Source organism: Galeopterus variegatus, unplaced genomic scaffold (assembly GCF_000696425.1).
Source record: "Galeopterus variegatus unplaced genomic scaffold, G_variegatus-3.0.2 Scaffold4112, whole genome shotgun sequence".
Classification (NCBI taxonomy): Eukaryota; Metazoa; Chordata; class Mammalia; order Dermoptera; family Cynocephalidae; genus Galeopterus; species Galeopterus variegatus.
This window is the reverse complement of record NW_007730223.1, coordinates 81,670-96,181: the sequence shown is the minus strand read 5'-3', so window position 1 is coordinate 96,181 and position 14,512 is coordinate 81,670. Positions and strand designations below refer to the sequence as shown.

The 14,512-nt window shown below is 37.7% G+C and overlaps 1 protein-coding gene across 3 annotated transcripts in view; it reads left to right on the top strand.

Annotated features, from left to right (window-relative positions):
• The window catches only part of MFSD6 (major facilitator superfamily domain containing 6), a 55,638-nt gene extending 41,345 nt beyond the window's left edge, over window positions 1–14,293 (top strand). The window contains exons 3-7 of one of the 3 annotated variants that reach the window (XM_008586771.1): window positions 7,285–7,446; window positions 8,333–8,431; window positions 9,594–9,874; window positions 11,831–11,855; window positions 12,015–12,107. In XM_008586771.1, coding sequence (XP_008584993.1) covers window positions 7,285–7,446; window positions 8,333–8,431; window positions 9,594–9,874; window positions 11,831–11,855; window positions 12,015–12,025 — 578 coding nt within the window. In that variant the 3' untranslated portion in view covers window positions 12,026–12,107. Of the gene's footprint in view, window positions 1–7,284; window positions 7,447–8,332; window positions 8,432–9,593; window positions 9,875–11,830; window positions 11,856–12,014 lie in introns of all 3 variants that reach the window. The other 2 variants (XM_008586770.1, XM_008586772.1) reach the window with 2 other exon arrangements.
• The last annotated feature ends 219 nt before the right edge of the window (window positions 14,294–14,512 follow it).

The window sequence follows — 14,512 nt, the reverse complement described above, 5'->3', positions numbered from 1 at the left end:
CAGATACCAGTGTTGAATATTTTAAGGTAAAGAGTTATTTGGGGCATATAAAAAACTTGGTAATATATATGCTATGTTAGCTCTTTAGGAAGGGATCCATTTTAGGAAGGTATCCGTTTTTTAAATTGGTAGATTGTTGGGCACGGCGCATTTGATAATATCAACAAAACCTCTCAAAGTAGATGGTTACATTTACTATAGAATACTTTTAATAGCTGTTATGAGGACATATAGTGTAGTACTTAAGCACACAAGTTCTGAACTTTGGATTCAAATTCTGTTCCACCGTGTTGTCTGTGTGACCTTGGACAAGGCACTCTAATCTCTCTGTGCCTTTTTGGAAAATGAAGAAAAAATAGTACCTATTATTGAGAGGAACAAATGAAATAATCTATGTAAAACAGCATAATTTCTTGTAGAATAAGATGCTATAATAATATTATTAGTGAAAAAAATAATGTTAATTATTTTTAGTGACTCGAGGTTATTCAAATGTAACTTATCCCCAAATAATTAAGGTCGTGGCATTATGTAATGTGGAAATATCTCTTTGTTAGGCTTCAAAGCTACTCCTGAGGACCCTAGTAAAGGTAAGGAAGGAATGAGAAGCTGTTTGACCTATTTGGTCTTTGAGAGTCATTCATTGTCAGTCAGCATATTAATTAAGCACCTATTAAGAGAGCTGGTGTCGAATTACCACTTAAGGTATATCAGTAGTTTTAAGACAAGTAGCCAAGCAAGGGTTAACATATATTGCAAGGAGAGTCAGTTTGTGTACAGTTGTTACTATTATCAGTCAGGGGGTAAAATATTTGTATTTTTACTGTCATCTATCAGTGTAGTTACATCATACTTAAAGTTTAAAAAATTTGTAGCTCTAATATAAACACATTTATCCTTGTCACTAAATAAATTTGCTTATTTCATCACATAGAGAATAATCATATATTACTTTTTCACAGTTCCCTAACAAAAATAATATAGGAGCATTTTCTTTTCCTAGCTTGTGATATCTTTTATCCTCTCAATTTTCCAAGATATTTGTTTTAGGTAGCACAATTGCTAAGACTTCCTTAATCTTGTCTTATAAATATGGGAAATGGTGAAGGGTTTTTAGATTTCCAGGTTGCCGTTTTACTATTTTAAAACTAGAGAACCAGAAGACAACTGTGGTTAAAAACACTGGCAAAAGTTTCAGGTTATTAGTAAGATTACTAGAAAGTTGCATTTCCAAGTTTAAGAACAAGAACTCCATAATGGTCTTTTGTAAACAGGTGATGTTACTAACCCAGTCCCTCTTTATGATTGCTTAGTTTTGCAAGTTTCTTTTCTAGGAAGTGGGATGGATTTAATTGATTCTTCCATTGACATGATATTTTGAAATAAGTCATTTCAGAGAAATCAATTTTAATCCCACATCTTCTCTGAAAACTGATGGAGCATACAGGCAGAGGAGCTTTCATTCTTCTGCTTTTAATACCAGAGAAAATTCTCTTACTATATGCTTTACTGTTTTTTCCTTTAGTTAATGCCCTGAGTTACTTTAAAGAATATAGTTCTCAGTTATCTAATTAGTCCCCAAAAGCAATAAAGAAACTCCAGAAATCTAACTGTAGAGAACCTTGTACAGAACTGCCACTTAACACCAGCCAGCAAATTCTAAGAATAATTTAAAAGCATCCTGACTTAAGTCATCCTGCTGGAAATGTTTTAATTATCTTAGAAGACTCAAAGTTTTAGAAAAATGCTTTGAATTTTGAAGGAAAAAAAGAGAAACCCTATTGTTGGAAGATTTTGTGTGTACCCATACCCAAACCTTCACAGTTAAAAGAATAACTGCTAGAATTATATTTGATCTAGAATTCTAACAAAAAAATATATTTTAATGTTTTGGTCACAACATACATAGGTCCATCTTTGTCTGCTTGTAAATTCTGCAATCGATTGTTCAGACATAAGCATAACAGTAGATTTGGCGGCACCATTAAAGTTAACTTACAACCATTTGACATGGTTTCAGGTCTTTGGTGATTCATCTTTATGAAATGATTTCCAAAACTATGTTGGATTTTATTATTGAATCTAATTAATTTTGAATGAATTATTTTATTTCCTGGACTGTTTGAGTTTTTTCTAGTGTCGTCAATGAAAAAATATGCATATCTGAAAAGAAATCGATTTAGCATCATCTTTAATAATATAAATCAGAGTATTTTAAAATATTCCCATTATATACTATTGTGTCAGCACTCACAATTAAGACTCTATCCAGCTATTATTCAATTCTGAGACAGCTGGCATTATCTTGAGTTTTGCAATTGTTTAAACAGATAAGGCAAATACATTATTTGATTTCTGTAGAAATTAATTAAGTATGCATGCTACTGCTAATCATCTAGTAAAATACTAGTCCATTTTTCTGGGTAGAAAATAACCTAGTTGAAATGATGACCAAATGAAATATATGTAAGTCCTAAGAAAATTATTTCAATGTTTCTCAGTCAGCTTTGAGGCATATAATCTAATACATCCAGTAAAAATAATGTTTATTTCATTACGGATCTACTTAAGTAAGATCATCCCTGGTAATATTTGATTATATGGCAGACATTGTGAATTTCACCTTGTTGGTGCTGGATATTTTTGTTTTCCTATAAATATTCTTGAGCTTTGTTCTGGGACAAAGCTAAGTTACTTGGAGATAGATAGATAAAATGATCCTTTTGGGTCTTGCTTGTAAGGTTACTTAGGTGAGACCAGGGCAGTGTTCAGTCTAGGGCTAAGTATTTCATAATTCTTACACAAGACCCTTTTGAGTACTCTATCAATCCCAAGAATCATGAGTTTTCCCAGGTTGGCTGGTGGGAACAGATACTATTCTCAGCCTCGTACGGGTTCTGAGTACTGTTCTCTGTAATGCTTTTAGGTAGTTCTTTCCTGGCTTTGGATAATTTCTACACGTGCTTCTGCTGATCAGTACTCTGTCAGATACCTTAGGGGAACCCTGTGTAGATCTCTGGAGTTTTCTGTCTGTGAAGCTCTCCCCTCTCTGATATTGTGCCCTGGAACTCTAGCCACCTTGGTCTCCCCAGACTCTGGCGAGAGTCTTCACCGCACTGGTTCTACTCTGTGGCCTGCAGCTTTCAGCCTGTCACCAGGCACTAAGCTGGGGCTTCTCACTTGTTTCCCATCTCTCAGGGGCCACTGTCCTTGTTGCTGATGTCCAGTGTCTTGGGAACTGTTGTTTCATATATTTTGTCCAGTTTATTAGTTATTTGAAGAAAGAGGATAAATATAGTCCCTGTTATTCCATCTGGCCAGAAGCAAACTAATGTTAGATCAAATCTTAAAAGAATATTGATCTTTTAGTTTAATTTTCCAAAACATAGGTTAAGAGTTTCTGTTAATATTATCTCTAAATGAGATTATATTTTAGGGAGGGAGGCCTGACTTAATCTACATGGAACCAGATGATTTCTTAATCTCCTCCAGCTATAAAACGTGTTGTGACATGTCTTTTTATTAATTTTAGAAGTAGAAAGTAGAACTGTGGTTACTAGAGGGAAGAAGCAGGAGGGGAAAAGAGGAGGGGGAGGGAGAATAGTGAAAGGTTGGTTAATGGATGCAAAACTACAGCTAGATAGGGGAAAAACAAGTTCTGTTGGTGTACAGTAGTGCTAGGCATCTATAATTAACAATAATTTATTGTATGCTGTCAAATGCCTAAAAGAAAGGAGCCTAAACGTTCTTATCACAAAGAAATAAATTTTTATGATGATGAGTTTGCTAACTACCCTGATTTTATCACTACACATTCTATACATGTATTGAAATATAACACCATACCCTATAAATATGTACAATCAATACATCTCAATTAAATTAAAAAATCTTTTTATTACATTTAAAGCAGTGCCTTAATGATTTTAATCCAGATGGTGCACAGTTGCTATATATTAAAATAATGACCTTTTGACCTTTTTTTTTTTTTTTTTTTACTTGATATCTCACTACGAAACTGGTAGTGAGGCATTACAAATTGTCTCTACACTGTTTTGGAAAACAAATTGCAACTATATATTAAAAAGCAAAAAATTGCTATATCCTTTAAATCATTAACCTTACTTGTAAAATTATACCCAGTGTAAATAAATACCTTAGAAGGTATGTAAAAAACTGTATCTCCAAAAATGTTAACCACTGTGCTAATTATAAGGGGAAAAAATGAAAATAATCTTAATATCAAAGTAGGTGCCCAATAAGGGATGAATACCCAGAATATATAATGAACTCCTACAGTTCAACAAGAAAACCAATTCAAAAATGGGCAAAGGACTAGAGTAGACATTTCTCCAAAGAAGACTCTACAGGGGCCGGCCCGGTGGCGCACTGCTACAGTGCACCGCTTGGGAGCGCGGCGGTGCTCCCGCCAAGGGTTCGGATCCCACATACAGACCGGTTCCCGCTCACTGGCTGAGCGAGGTGTGGGCGCAGCACCGAGGTTTGCGATCCCGTTGCCGGTCCCGGTCCGGTACGGGCGCGACACTGAGGGTTGCGATCCGTTGCCGGACACGAAAAAAGACAAAAAGGAAAAAAAAAAAAAAAAAAAAGAAGACTCTACAAATGGCCAATAAGTACATTAAAAGATACCGAATATCACCAGTCATCTGGGGAAGGTAAATCAAAAAGACAATTAGATATTACTTCACACTCATTAGGATTGCTATTATTAAAACAAAAACAAAACAGAAAATAAGTTCTGGTGAGAATGTGGAGAAATTTGATCATCTCTATAGACAGTGAAAAAGCATTTGACAAAATTCAACATTCGTTCATGGTAAAGACTCTCTACAAGTTAGGTATAGATGGAAAGAATCTCAACACAATTAAAGCCATATATGATAAGCCCACTGCCAACATCATCCTGAATGCGGAAAAGCTCAGGAACTAGACAACAGTGCCCACTCTCACCACTCCTATTCAACATAGCATTGGAAGTACCAGCCAGAGCAATCAGAGAAGAGAAAGAGATAAAGGGCATCCAGATTGGAAAAGATGAAGTCAAACTGTCCCTGTTTGCAGATGACATGATCCTATATATTGAACAGCCTAAAGCGTCTACAAAAAAAACTCTTAGTTGATAAATGATTTCAGCAAAGTTGCAGGCTACAAAATCACACAAAAATCAGTAGCATTTCTATACTCCAACAGTGAACATGCAGAAAAAGAAATCAAGAAAGCTGGCCCATTTACAATAGCCACCAAAAAAATAAAATACTTATGAATAAAGTTAACCAAGGATGTGAAAAATCTCTACCAAGAGAACTACAAACCACTGTTGAAATTAAAGAGGACACTAGAAGATGGAAAGATATCCCATGCTCTTGGATCGGAAGAATTAACATTGTGAAAATGTCCATATTACCCAAAGTGATCTACAGATTCAATGCAATACCCATCAAAATTCCAATAACATTTTTCTCAGTAATGTAAAAAACCACCTAGACATTTATGTGGAGTAACAAAAGACCATGCATAGCCAAAGCAATTGTGAGCAAAAAAAATAAAGCTGGAGGCATAACACTACCTGACTTTAAACTATACCACAAAGCTACAGTAAACAAAACAGCATGGTACTGGCATAAAACCAGACACGGATCAATGGACTAGAATAGAGAACCCAGAATCAACCCATACACCTACAGCCATCTGATCTTTGACAAAGGCACCAAGTCTACACACTGGGGAAGAGACTGCCTCTTCAGCAAATGGTGCTGGAAAAACTGGATATTCATATGTAGGAGAATGAAACTAGACCCATACCTCTCCATGTACCAAAATCAACTCAAAATGGATTAAAGAATTACATATACATCCTGAAACAATAAAACTCCTTAAAACATAGGGGAAACACTCCAGGAAGTAGGGATGGGTACAGACTTCATGAATATGACCCCCAAAGCACAGGCAACCAAAGGAAAAATAAACAGATGGGATTATATCAAACTAAAAAGCTTCTGCACAGCAAAAGAAACAATCAACAGAGTGAAAAGACAACAAACAGAGTGGGAGAAAATATTTGCAAAATATACATCTGACAAAGAATTAATATCCAGAATATACAAGGAACTCAAACAACTTTATAGCAAAAAAAAAAAAAAACAATTAAAAAATGGGCAAAGGAAGTGAATAGGCATTTCTCAAAGGAAGATATATGAATGGCCAACAGACACATGAAAAAAATGCTTAACACCACTCAGCATTCTGGAAATGCAAATCAAAACCACACTGAGATACCATTTCATTCCAGTTAGGAAGGCTAATAAGAGAATGAGAATGATAAATGCTGGAGAGGTTGCAAAGAAAAAGGAACTCTCCTCTACTGTTGGTGGGACTGCAAAATGGTGCAGTCTTTATGGAAAATGGTTTGGAGGTTTGTCATACAATTACAGATAGATCTACCATATGACCCAGCTATTCCACTGCTAGGAATATACCCAGAGGAATGGAAATAATCATGCCAAAGGGATACCTGTACTCCAGTGTTTATTATAGCACTATTTACAATAGCCAAGAGTTGGAACCAGCCCAAATGGATGAACAAAATGTGATATATACATACAATAGAATCACACTCTGACACATGCAACAGCATGGATGAACCTTGAGGACATTATGCTAAGTGGAATAAGCCAGACACAAAAGGACGAAGACTATATGATTTCACATACATGAGGAACTCAGTGTAGTCAAATTCACAGAGACAGAAAATAGAATGGCGGTTGCCAGGGTCTGGGGTGAGGGGTGAATGGGTTTTATTGTTTAATGGGTAGAGTTTTTGTTTGGGATGATGAAAAAGTTCTGGAGGTGGATGGTGGTGATGGCTGTACAATGCTTTAAGTGTTCTTAAAAGTGTACACTTAGGGCCGGCCCGGTGGTGCACTGGAGAGTGTGCCGCTTGGGAGTGCGGCGGCGCTCCCACCGAGGGTTCGGATCCCATGTGGAGACTGGTTCCCGCTCACTGGCTGAGCGCGGTGCGGGCGCAACACCAAGGGTTGCGATCCCATTGCCGGTCCCCGGTACGGGCGCGACACCGAGGGTTGCGATCCCGTTACCGGTCAGTAAAAAAAGACAAAAAGGGAAAAAAAAAAAAGTGTACACTTAAAAAGTTGAAATGGTAAAAAAAATAGGTACCTAGTTAAGTAAATAATTCACATTCTAGAAAAGAATGACCTTCGGAGTGCTGACCAGACAGTCAACACCCCCACTCTTCTTCCTCTTTAGGAGTGACACATGCGGCCATCTGGGCAGCATGCATTTCTTACCTCAGTGCGGCCGTCCCTCCTGAGCTGAGGACGTCTGCCCAGGGCATCCTGCAGGGCCTTCACCTGGGTCTGGGGAGAGGCTGTGGTGCCATGATCGGAGGCGTGTTAGTCAATTATTTTGGTAAGAATTGCTATTTTTTTCCTTTTTTTTCATGAAAAATCATTTTTCATCCACACCTCAATAAATTGAGAAATCAAATTACTCCTGAAGATCACCAGAAGCTAAACTCCAGTATCCATGTTCTCTTTCTACATCTCCTGGTAGTCATAATTGGAAATATTAAAGTGATTAGGGGCAGCCTGTAACTGTGCACACTCCTCTGACAAACAGCTTAGAGATGCTACACAGATACCTCCCAGGAGCCAAACAAGTGAATAAGCATATGTGATTTTTAGTGTGAAGTAAAGTACCCTAAACCTGCTGATAATAATGCTAAAGAAAATTCACCAGTGTTATTCCATCAGGAGATTTTGAACTGGAAAAATATCACTGGTAATGTCACTGCATCCATGATAACAGAATCTGCCTTGTCTGATCTCTCTTACTGAGAATATAAGGGCTGGGTGAAAATGAGATTATTCTGTCCCAGGGATCTTGGCTGCTCAGCCATCTATGGAAGGTGGGCTCAGGGATGTGTGAATTTATAGCACTATTTGAGCTCTGCTCTTCCAACTACAGATTAATACAGCTGTTTGTTAGTAGTCAGGTAAATGATCTTTATGAAGAGGAGAGCACTACTGAATTTTATGTGTCATGGTGAAAGGCACTCAGACAATCCTTTATAAAAGCAATTTTATAATTGATCAACAATAGATCCAATACCAGCATCTGGGTCTTCTGACACCTACCCACCCCTGTGCTTTTCCCATTATATAGAGCTAATGGGCAGCCACTTTCCTCTGGTTCATCCTTTGCCTTGAGCTTTATGAGAACATGGACAGTTATGGACGAGGGCTATCTGCATTTCCTGGAATTACTCTGTGGAGTGCTCTGTTTGTTTTCACAGGGGCTGCTGCGACCTTCCGAGGAATTGGCATGGCCTGCCTGGTGATCCTTCTGCTCTTTGCCCTGATCCAGTGGCTGGCAGTGCCAGAAGAGGATGAAGGTAAACATTCCCATTCTTCCTTGATGGTGCTAACAGTTCAAGCCTTGGGGAATTCTACACATGCCCCTCAGAAACCCAGAAGTGGTAACAGAGTGTATAACAGGCCTACTTGGCTAGATTTTCAGGGCTGTATCGATGAACTCATGTACTGTTGTTAGAGAAGAGCCACCTACTATGTTGAAAAGAATACTGGTTATTTTCAGTAGCTTGGGGTTTTCTTTTGTTTTTTACTGGCAAAGTATTAGTTTTAAATTTCTCTGATATTCTAAGGGGATTTCAAATTTAAGTCAAATACATATAAGGCTATTCAGTAATTCTACTAGTAGGATAGGGAGTGGTATTAAAATTTCTATGCCTTTATCTTCATTTGGGGGGGAAAAAAGGGCTAAACCTGAAAAGTGAAGTTTTCCCTGAACCAGACATGGCCTTTAATAAAATTGTTTTATAGAAGGGAAGTTATATTAACTATGATGTATACATGAGACCAAGATGAATCAACTTTTTAATGAAAAAGGCCAACCAGTAGAGTAGAAGTATTCTTGCTCAGCACTTTGGTCCCAGAACAGGCCTCATCTTCTTTGGGTGTCCTATCCTTTGAGGAGCATTGGCCTCAAGTACCTGAAGTGCTTCTGTTAAGAGAAAAACTAGCTTGTTACAGAAACCCCAGAGACAGATTTTAATCCCAGTGAGTTATTCAGGAAGATTGACCAATACTGGTTTTTCTCATTTTTGTTCTTTTATAATTCTAACTGGATCATATCTCTTACACAGCTTCAGTACATGCGGTCTATAAAAGACCCATAAAAAATAGCTATCGTGTTTTTTTTCTGTCTTGATGTATATCTTTAAAATTGCAATCCTGCAAATGGGTGTAAGGCAACATTCACTATAACCTATGCCCCACAGATGTTATATCTAAGTTAAATGAAAAACAAAGTAAAAAAAAAAAAAAGATTAAGCCTTATAAGGAGATGCTGAAAGATAAAAATCATGTTCACTTGCTCAGTATTTGCACCAAGTAAAGTCGTCCTTGGTAAACAGAAATTAATGTTGCCATGCACATTAGAATGTTCTTATGGAATTGTCAGTTTTTTAATTTTTTAACCTTTGTTTAAATATGTAGAAAACCTGACAAATTATTTAAGCATTATTTTCTCTGCAGACAAGACAATGTTGGCAGAAAGGATTCCTGTTCCCTCCAGTCCCGTTCCCATAGCAACCATCGACTTGGTACAGCAACAGACAGAAGATGTCATGCCACGCATTGAGCCCAGACTTCCGCCCAAGAAAACCAAGCACCAGGAAGAACAGGAGGATGTGAACAAACCAGCCTGGGGGGTCAGCTCTTCTCCCTGGGTGACCTTTGTCTACGCACTCTACCAAATTAAAGAGATGATGCAACTAGCAAGAGACAACCGTGCTTCTGAGATACAGCCTTTACAGGTAAAGTTCCTCTGCTGGGCTAGCAATATCACCTGTCACTGAAGAGTCCTTAAGTGGGCTCGCTTATTTTAATTATTCATTGTTCATCCAACAAGATTTATCGAAAGTCTGATATGGGAAATAGACATACAAATAATTTCAGTGTTCTGTGATAACTGCATTATAGAGATGTGTACAAGGTCCCATAGAGGGAAAATTCTGCCTTATGGAGTTCAGGAAGGCTTCACAGAAGAGACAGTACTACTTGGAAGAAACAAACAATACATTCTGATCTTGTATATTTCTTTAAAATTTTAGTGTTGATGGATACCAGTTACAGTGAAAATATATGGTTCTTGCCTTTGAGGACCATATTTATAAATCTCTGTAATTCCAGAATTCTAGTGGGGAATTATATTATATAATATATAATAGGACCACAATGAATATTTTTTGAATTAATTAATTAACAGCCTGAGCCCCTGGGTCTGATAGAACACGAGACTCAGTGGAAGAATGGTTTTGTGGATGGCCTCAACTGAAAAATAAATTTAAAAGTATGGGCCGGCCCGGTGGCGCACTGAGTAGAGTGCGGCGCTTGGGAGTGCGGTGGCGCTCCCGCTGAGGGTTCCGATCCCATATAGAGACCGGTCCGCTCACTGGTTGAGCGCGGTGCGGGCGCGACACCGAGGGTTGTGATCCCATTACCGGTCACGAAAAAAAGACAAAAAAGGAAAAAAAAAAAAAAAGTATGATTTTTCTTGTCCCTATAGAGGTGGTCACTCCTGAGTAAAGTCAAATCATGTTGATAAAACAGTGTGGGTACTTATGTAACTACAGCTGTGTCCTGATGTTGGAAAATGAGTGTGACTTCTAAATCCACTTCCCCCCTTTTTATATTAATCACTCCCTTTTACCAGTTATGTTAGCTCTGTATCTAGAGTTGCTTCAGAGGACACATCAGGAAAAAAATAAAGGGAAAAGACTTAAAAACAAAGGGTATTTGGGTAATTTACCTTTTAGAAAATTTGTTGAGCTACCTTAATTAAATTTGTTTTGACTTTATAAACTAACAAAATCTTTATGTATTTTAAATCAAATCTGATTCTTCACTGATAACCATATGCATGCTGGTCCATGCATGACTCTTTATTTATCAAGATAATAAATTCACATGAATTCTCTGCTCAGTCAAGAAATAGATATCATGGTGGGGGAAGCACATAGAGATTTTAATACCTCAATGCAGAGAGGCGAAGCAAGAGAAGGGATATCTGCTGCTTGAGTGATAATGTTTTTGTTACTTTGCATACTCATCCTCATGTCCACAGAAGCCTGTTAGGCCTAAGTAGCATTAAAAAAAATTTTCTGGCATGTTAAGATTAGTAAAAACTGGAAGGTATGGCATAGTTATTCTCTTAAGAAGTCATTTTAGAATCAATCACAGAAATAAAACCTTTTTTTGGTGCTCACCTATTGGAAGTGATGGGTACTAACTCAGAGAAAAATCCATTTTTAAAAAAACCATTTCCTGGCTTGTAAAGCCAATATGGCACTTTACAGAAATTGCTGTGGGTGATGTACTAGAGCAAGTATGTATAGTGACAGTCACTTAAAGTGCTTGTTTACATTCTCTTTTTTATGTGGATGTTCTCTCTTCCTTAACTTGTAGTCTATTTTGAAATCCCAAGTATACATTAGTACTCTTACTTATAGGACTTTCTTTTCCTGGTCCTGTCTCTAAAGCCGAGAATCCTTTATTTACTGTTAGACAGTGTCTTCCAGCTCTTGAGTTCTATAGTCTTAGCAAGTGGCCTGAGTTTCAGTTATTCCCTGTTGCTTGCCCAGTGACTTGCCATGTGGCTGGGGGTGCTTGTAAATATTTGCTGATGTAAATTGTTTGCCTAGTAGTAACAGTCCTTTATCCACACGGTACATCTGCTTATAGTGTTTATGTTTTTCATGCGGCTCTGGCAGTTGCACATTGGAAAAGAGATGAAAGGTAAGACATTCTATCCTTATTCCTCTATCACGTGGCCCCTGAAATGGGCACTTCAGGATGATTTCCCCTTGTTTCATTATCTTACTTAAAAGCATATACAAAAAGTTGGATTTATCTGCTATCACTGACTGTGGGGTATCTTCTGTTTTTTCCTTCCAGGGGACCAGTGAGAATCAGGAAAATTCTCTAGCTGGTAGAGCCCATCCCATTGCATGTGAGACTCACTCTGACCCATCTAGAGACCAGCCATCCCCTAATGCAGACCAGACACAGACCAGCCCCACTCAACCCGGTGTGGATCCACGCGTGGAGAAGAGTGCCGGGCAGCAGGCTCAGCCTGCCGCAGGAGGACACTGAGGGCGTCCTGCTCATCTCACACCCTGCATGGAATTGGGCTCCTTGGCCAGGACACAGAGGGCAAGGCCCCCAAGCCAGGACATGCTTCCTCCAGAGGAGCACAGCACTGCATACGCTTCTAAGTATCTAAACTCATTAACATGGAAACACATACACACAGGAGCTACAGTACATATTGGCAAGGAAAAGGTCAACTTCATAATCTCATTGGAAGTACAGAAGGGAAAAGGATGTCAGTGAGGACTCTCCGTTCTTTGACTGGTTAGGTTAAACTAAAGAGGACAGGACTTCTCTGCCAGTGCAGTAAGAGTTGAAACTAGCAGTTACACTAAGTGGAGGAAATGAAAGTGTTCCAAGGTGAATGTTGATATAATTTCCTTCTTCTGATTATTTATTCTAATTATTTGATTCTTAATGCAAACTGGGAGGAAACAGAATACACCCATAATAATTTTGTTTCTGTAGAAGAAAACCATTTAAAAAATTACAAGAACTATTTAAAAAGTAACCAGATAAAAGTAGCATGTTTTTGTCTAAAGAAAAAAGTTAAGTTTCATCAGAAACTTTGCATATCTCTAGCAAATATATTTTTATATGTATGTGGTATATAATGAAAATAGTCAATCCTTTGAGCAGCAAAAGGTTTTACTACTGCAAGCTAAGCTGAGCTTTAATATGCCTTTTGTTTTAAATGGGCTTTAAGAATGACCAGAAATGAGGAAATATTTCAAATAAACCAACCAACTCAGTATCCTGTGTCTTGATAGGCAATAGGCAAGAGTTTACTAAACATATTGACATTATAAATAGCCTCTATCACTGTTTATTTTATAGTGATGTGGGCTCTAATTAGCTGATGGAATAAAAAAAAAATCACTGAATTCTTGAGGTTTCCTTTAATTAAAGCAGTACTATTTACAAATAACAGTATAAGATTTAAGTGCCTGGGAGAGAAATACAATTTTTAAAAATTACACAGTACATCAGTTTTGTTTCTGGTGAAGGGAAAAGGTAGTAAATAGGAAACCAGGAATGGGAGGGATGGGAATAAGAAGTAACTGTACTTTGCAATGACTCAAGCAACAAATCCCAGTATATTCTTTTCCCTTAAAGACACAGACACTGGACAGTTCAGATATGGATATGCAAAATATTGCAACTACAGTCAGAACAATGGCTGGGTGAATCACGCATAAAGCTTGCTGCTACACATGAAAATGCAGGTTAACAGGGAGGCTGTGGAAAAGGGAACACTGCTTTAGCTGAATGAAGGTTGGTTATATTGTGCATAATAGCTGTGGATGAGCACAGGAGAGAGGAAAGAAAAGAACAAAGTTAGAAATGAGCAACCCATCTTACCCTCTGATCCTGATACCCTCTGATCCTGATGAGACAGGATCAATTGTAAAGTGAGGGCTTCTCCATGACACCATACTTCTGCCCAATACTGCATCTGGGAGAAGAAATTCTACACTTGGATATCTAGCTTCACCACAAAACACAGCTTAAAAAATAAAAAACTGAAAGAAATAGAATTAAGCAAATAGTTATTTTTGCACTTGAACAGAAATGTACTGTACTGTAAGTTATCATGACTCATTTTAAGTGACCTTTAAAATCAGATGTATTTATTATGCTTGTGTAATTATAGATATAAAGCAATGGGTGACAGGTTGAACCTCACCTATGAATGTACAGTATGTGGATTTGTGAAACTGACTGTAGGAAATCAAACACTTATACTGTACCTTGTGTTTACAGTCCTGATTTATTCCTTTGAAAAGCTTGCTGTTTTGGAAATGCACAGTTGACATGTTGAAATAAAAAGATATACCATTTTTAAATATTTCTTAAATGATAAAGATGTGACCAAATAAAAGTCCTGTAATCTGTAATGAATGAGACCAAATTCAACACGTCTTTGTTACACAACATTTACTGTGAGAGCGGGCTTGATCATGCAGTAATTTCCAGCCTTTTGAGGTGAAACCTTTATGGGTTTGGGGACTTTGTGACATTTTCCTTCTGTCCTCAAAGTTCCATATGCCACTTCAAAAACATTAAAGTGAATTTAAATTGAATTTTGATTTGAGAATTTTGTAATCCCCCTGAGATCCCTGGAAATCCCCAGGGGTGTTACAAAGCCCAGGCTGGGAATCACTGCCTTAATGATTTATTTCCTACTCTTTCCCCTGTGATTGTAGAAACGGTAAATTACCCCAGAGTGCTGAGTGTGTATGGATCCAAAAAGGTTGCTGATTATTAAATTGTTCTTCAAAGCCTTAAGTAGAATAATAGAT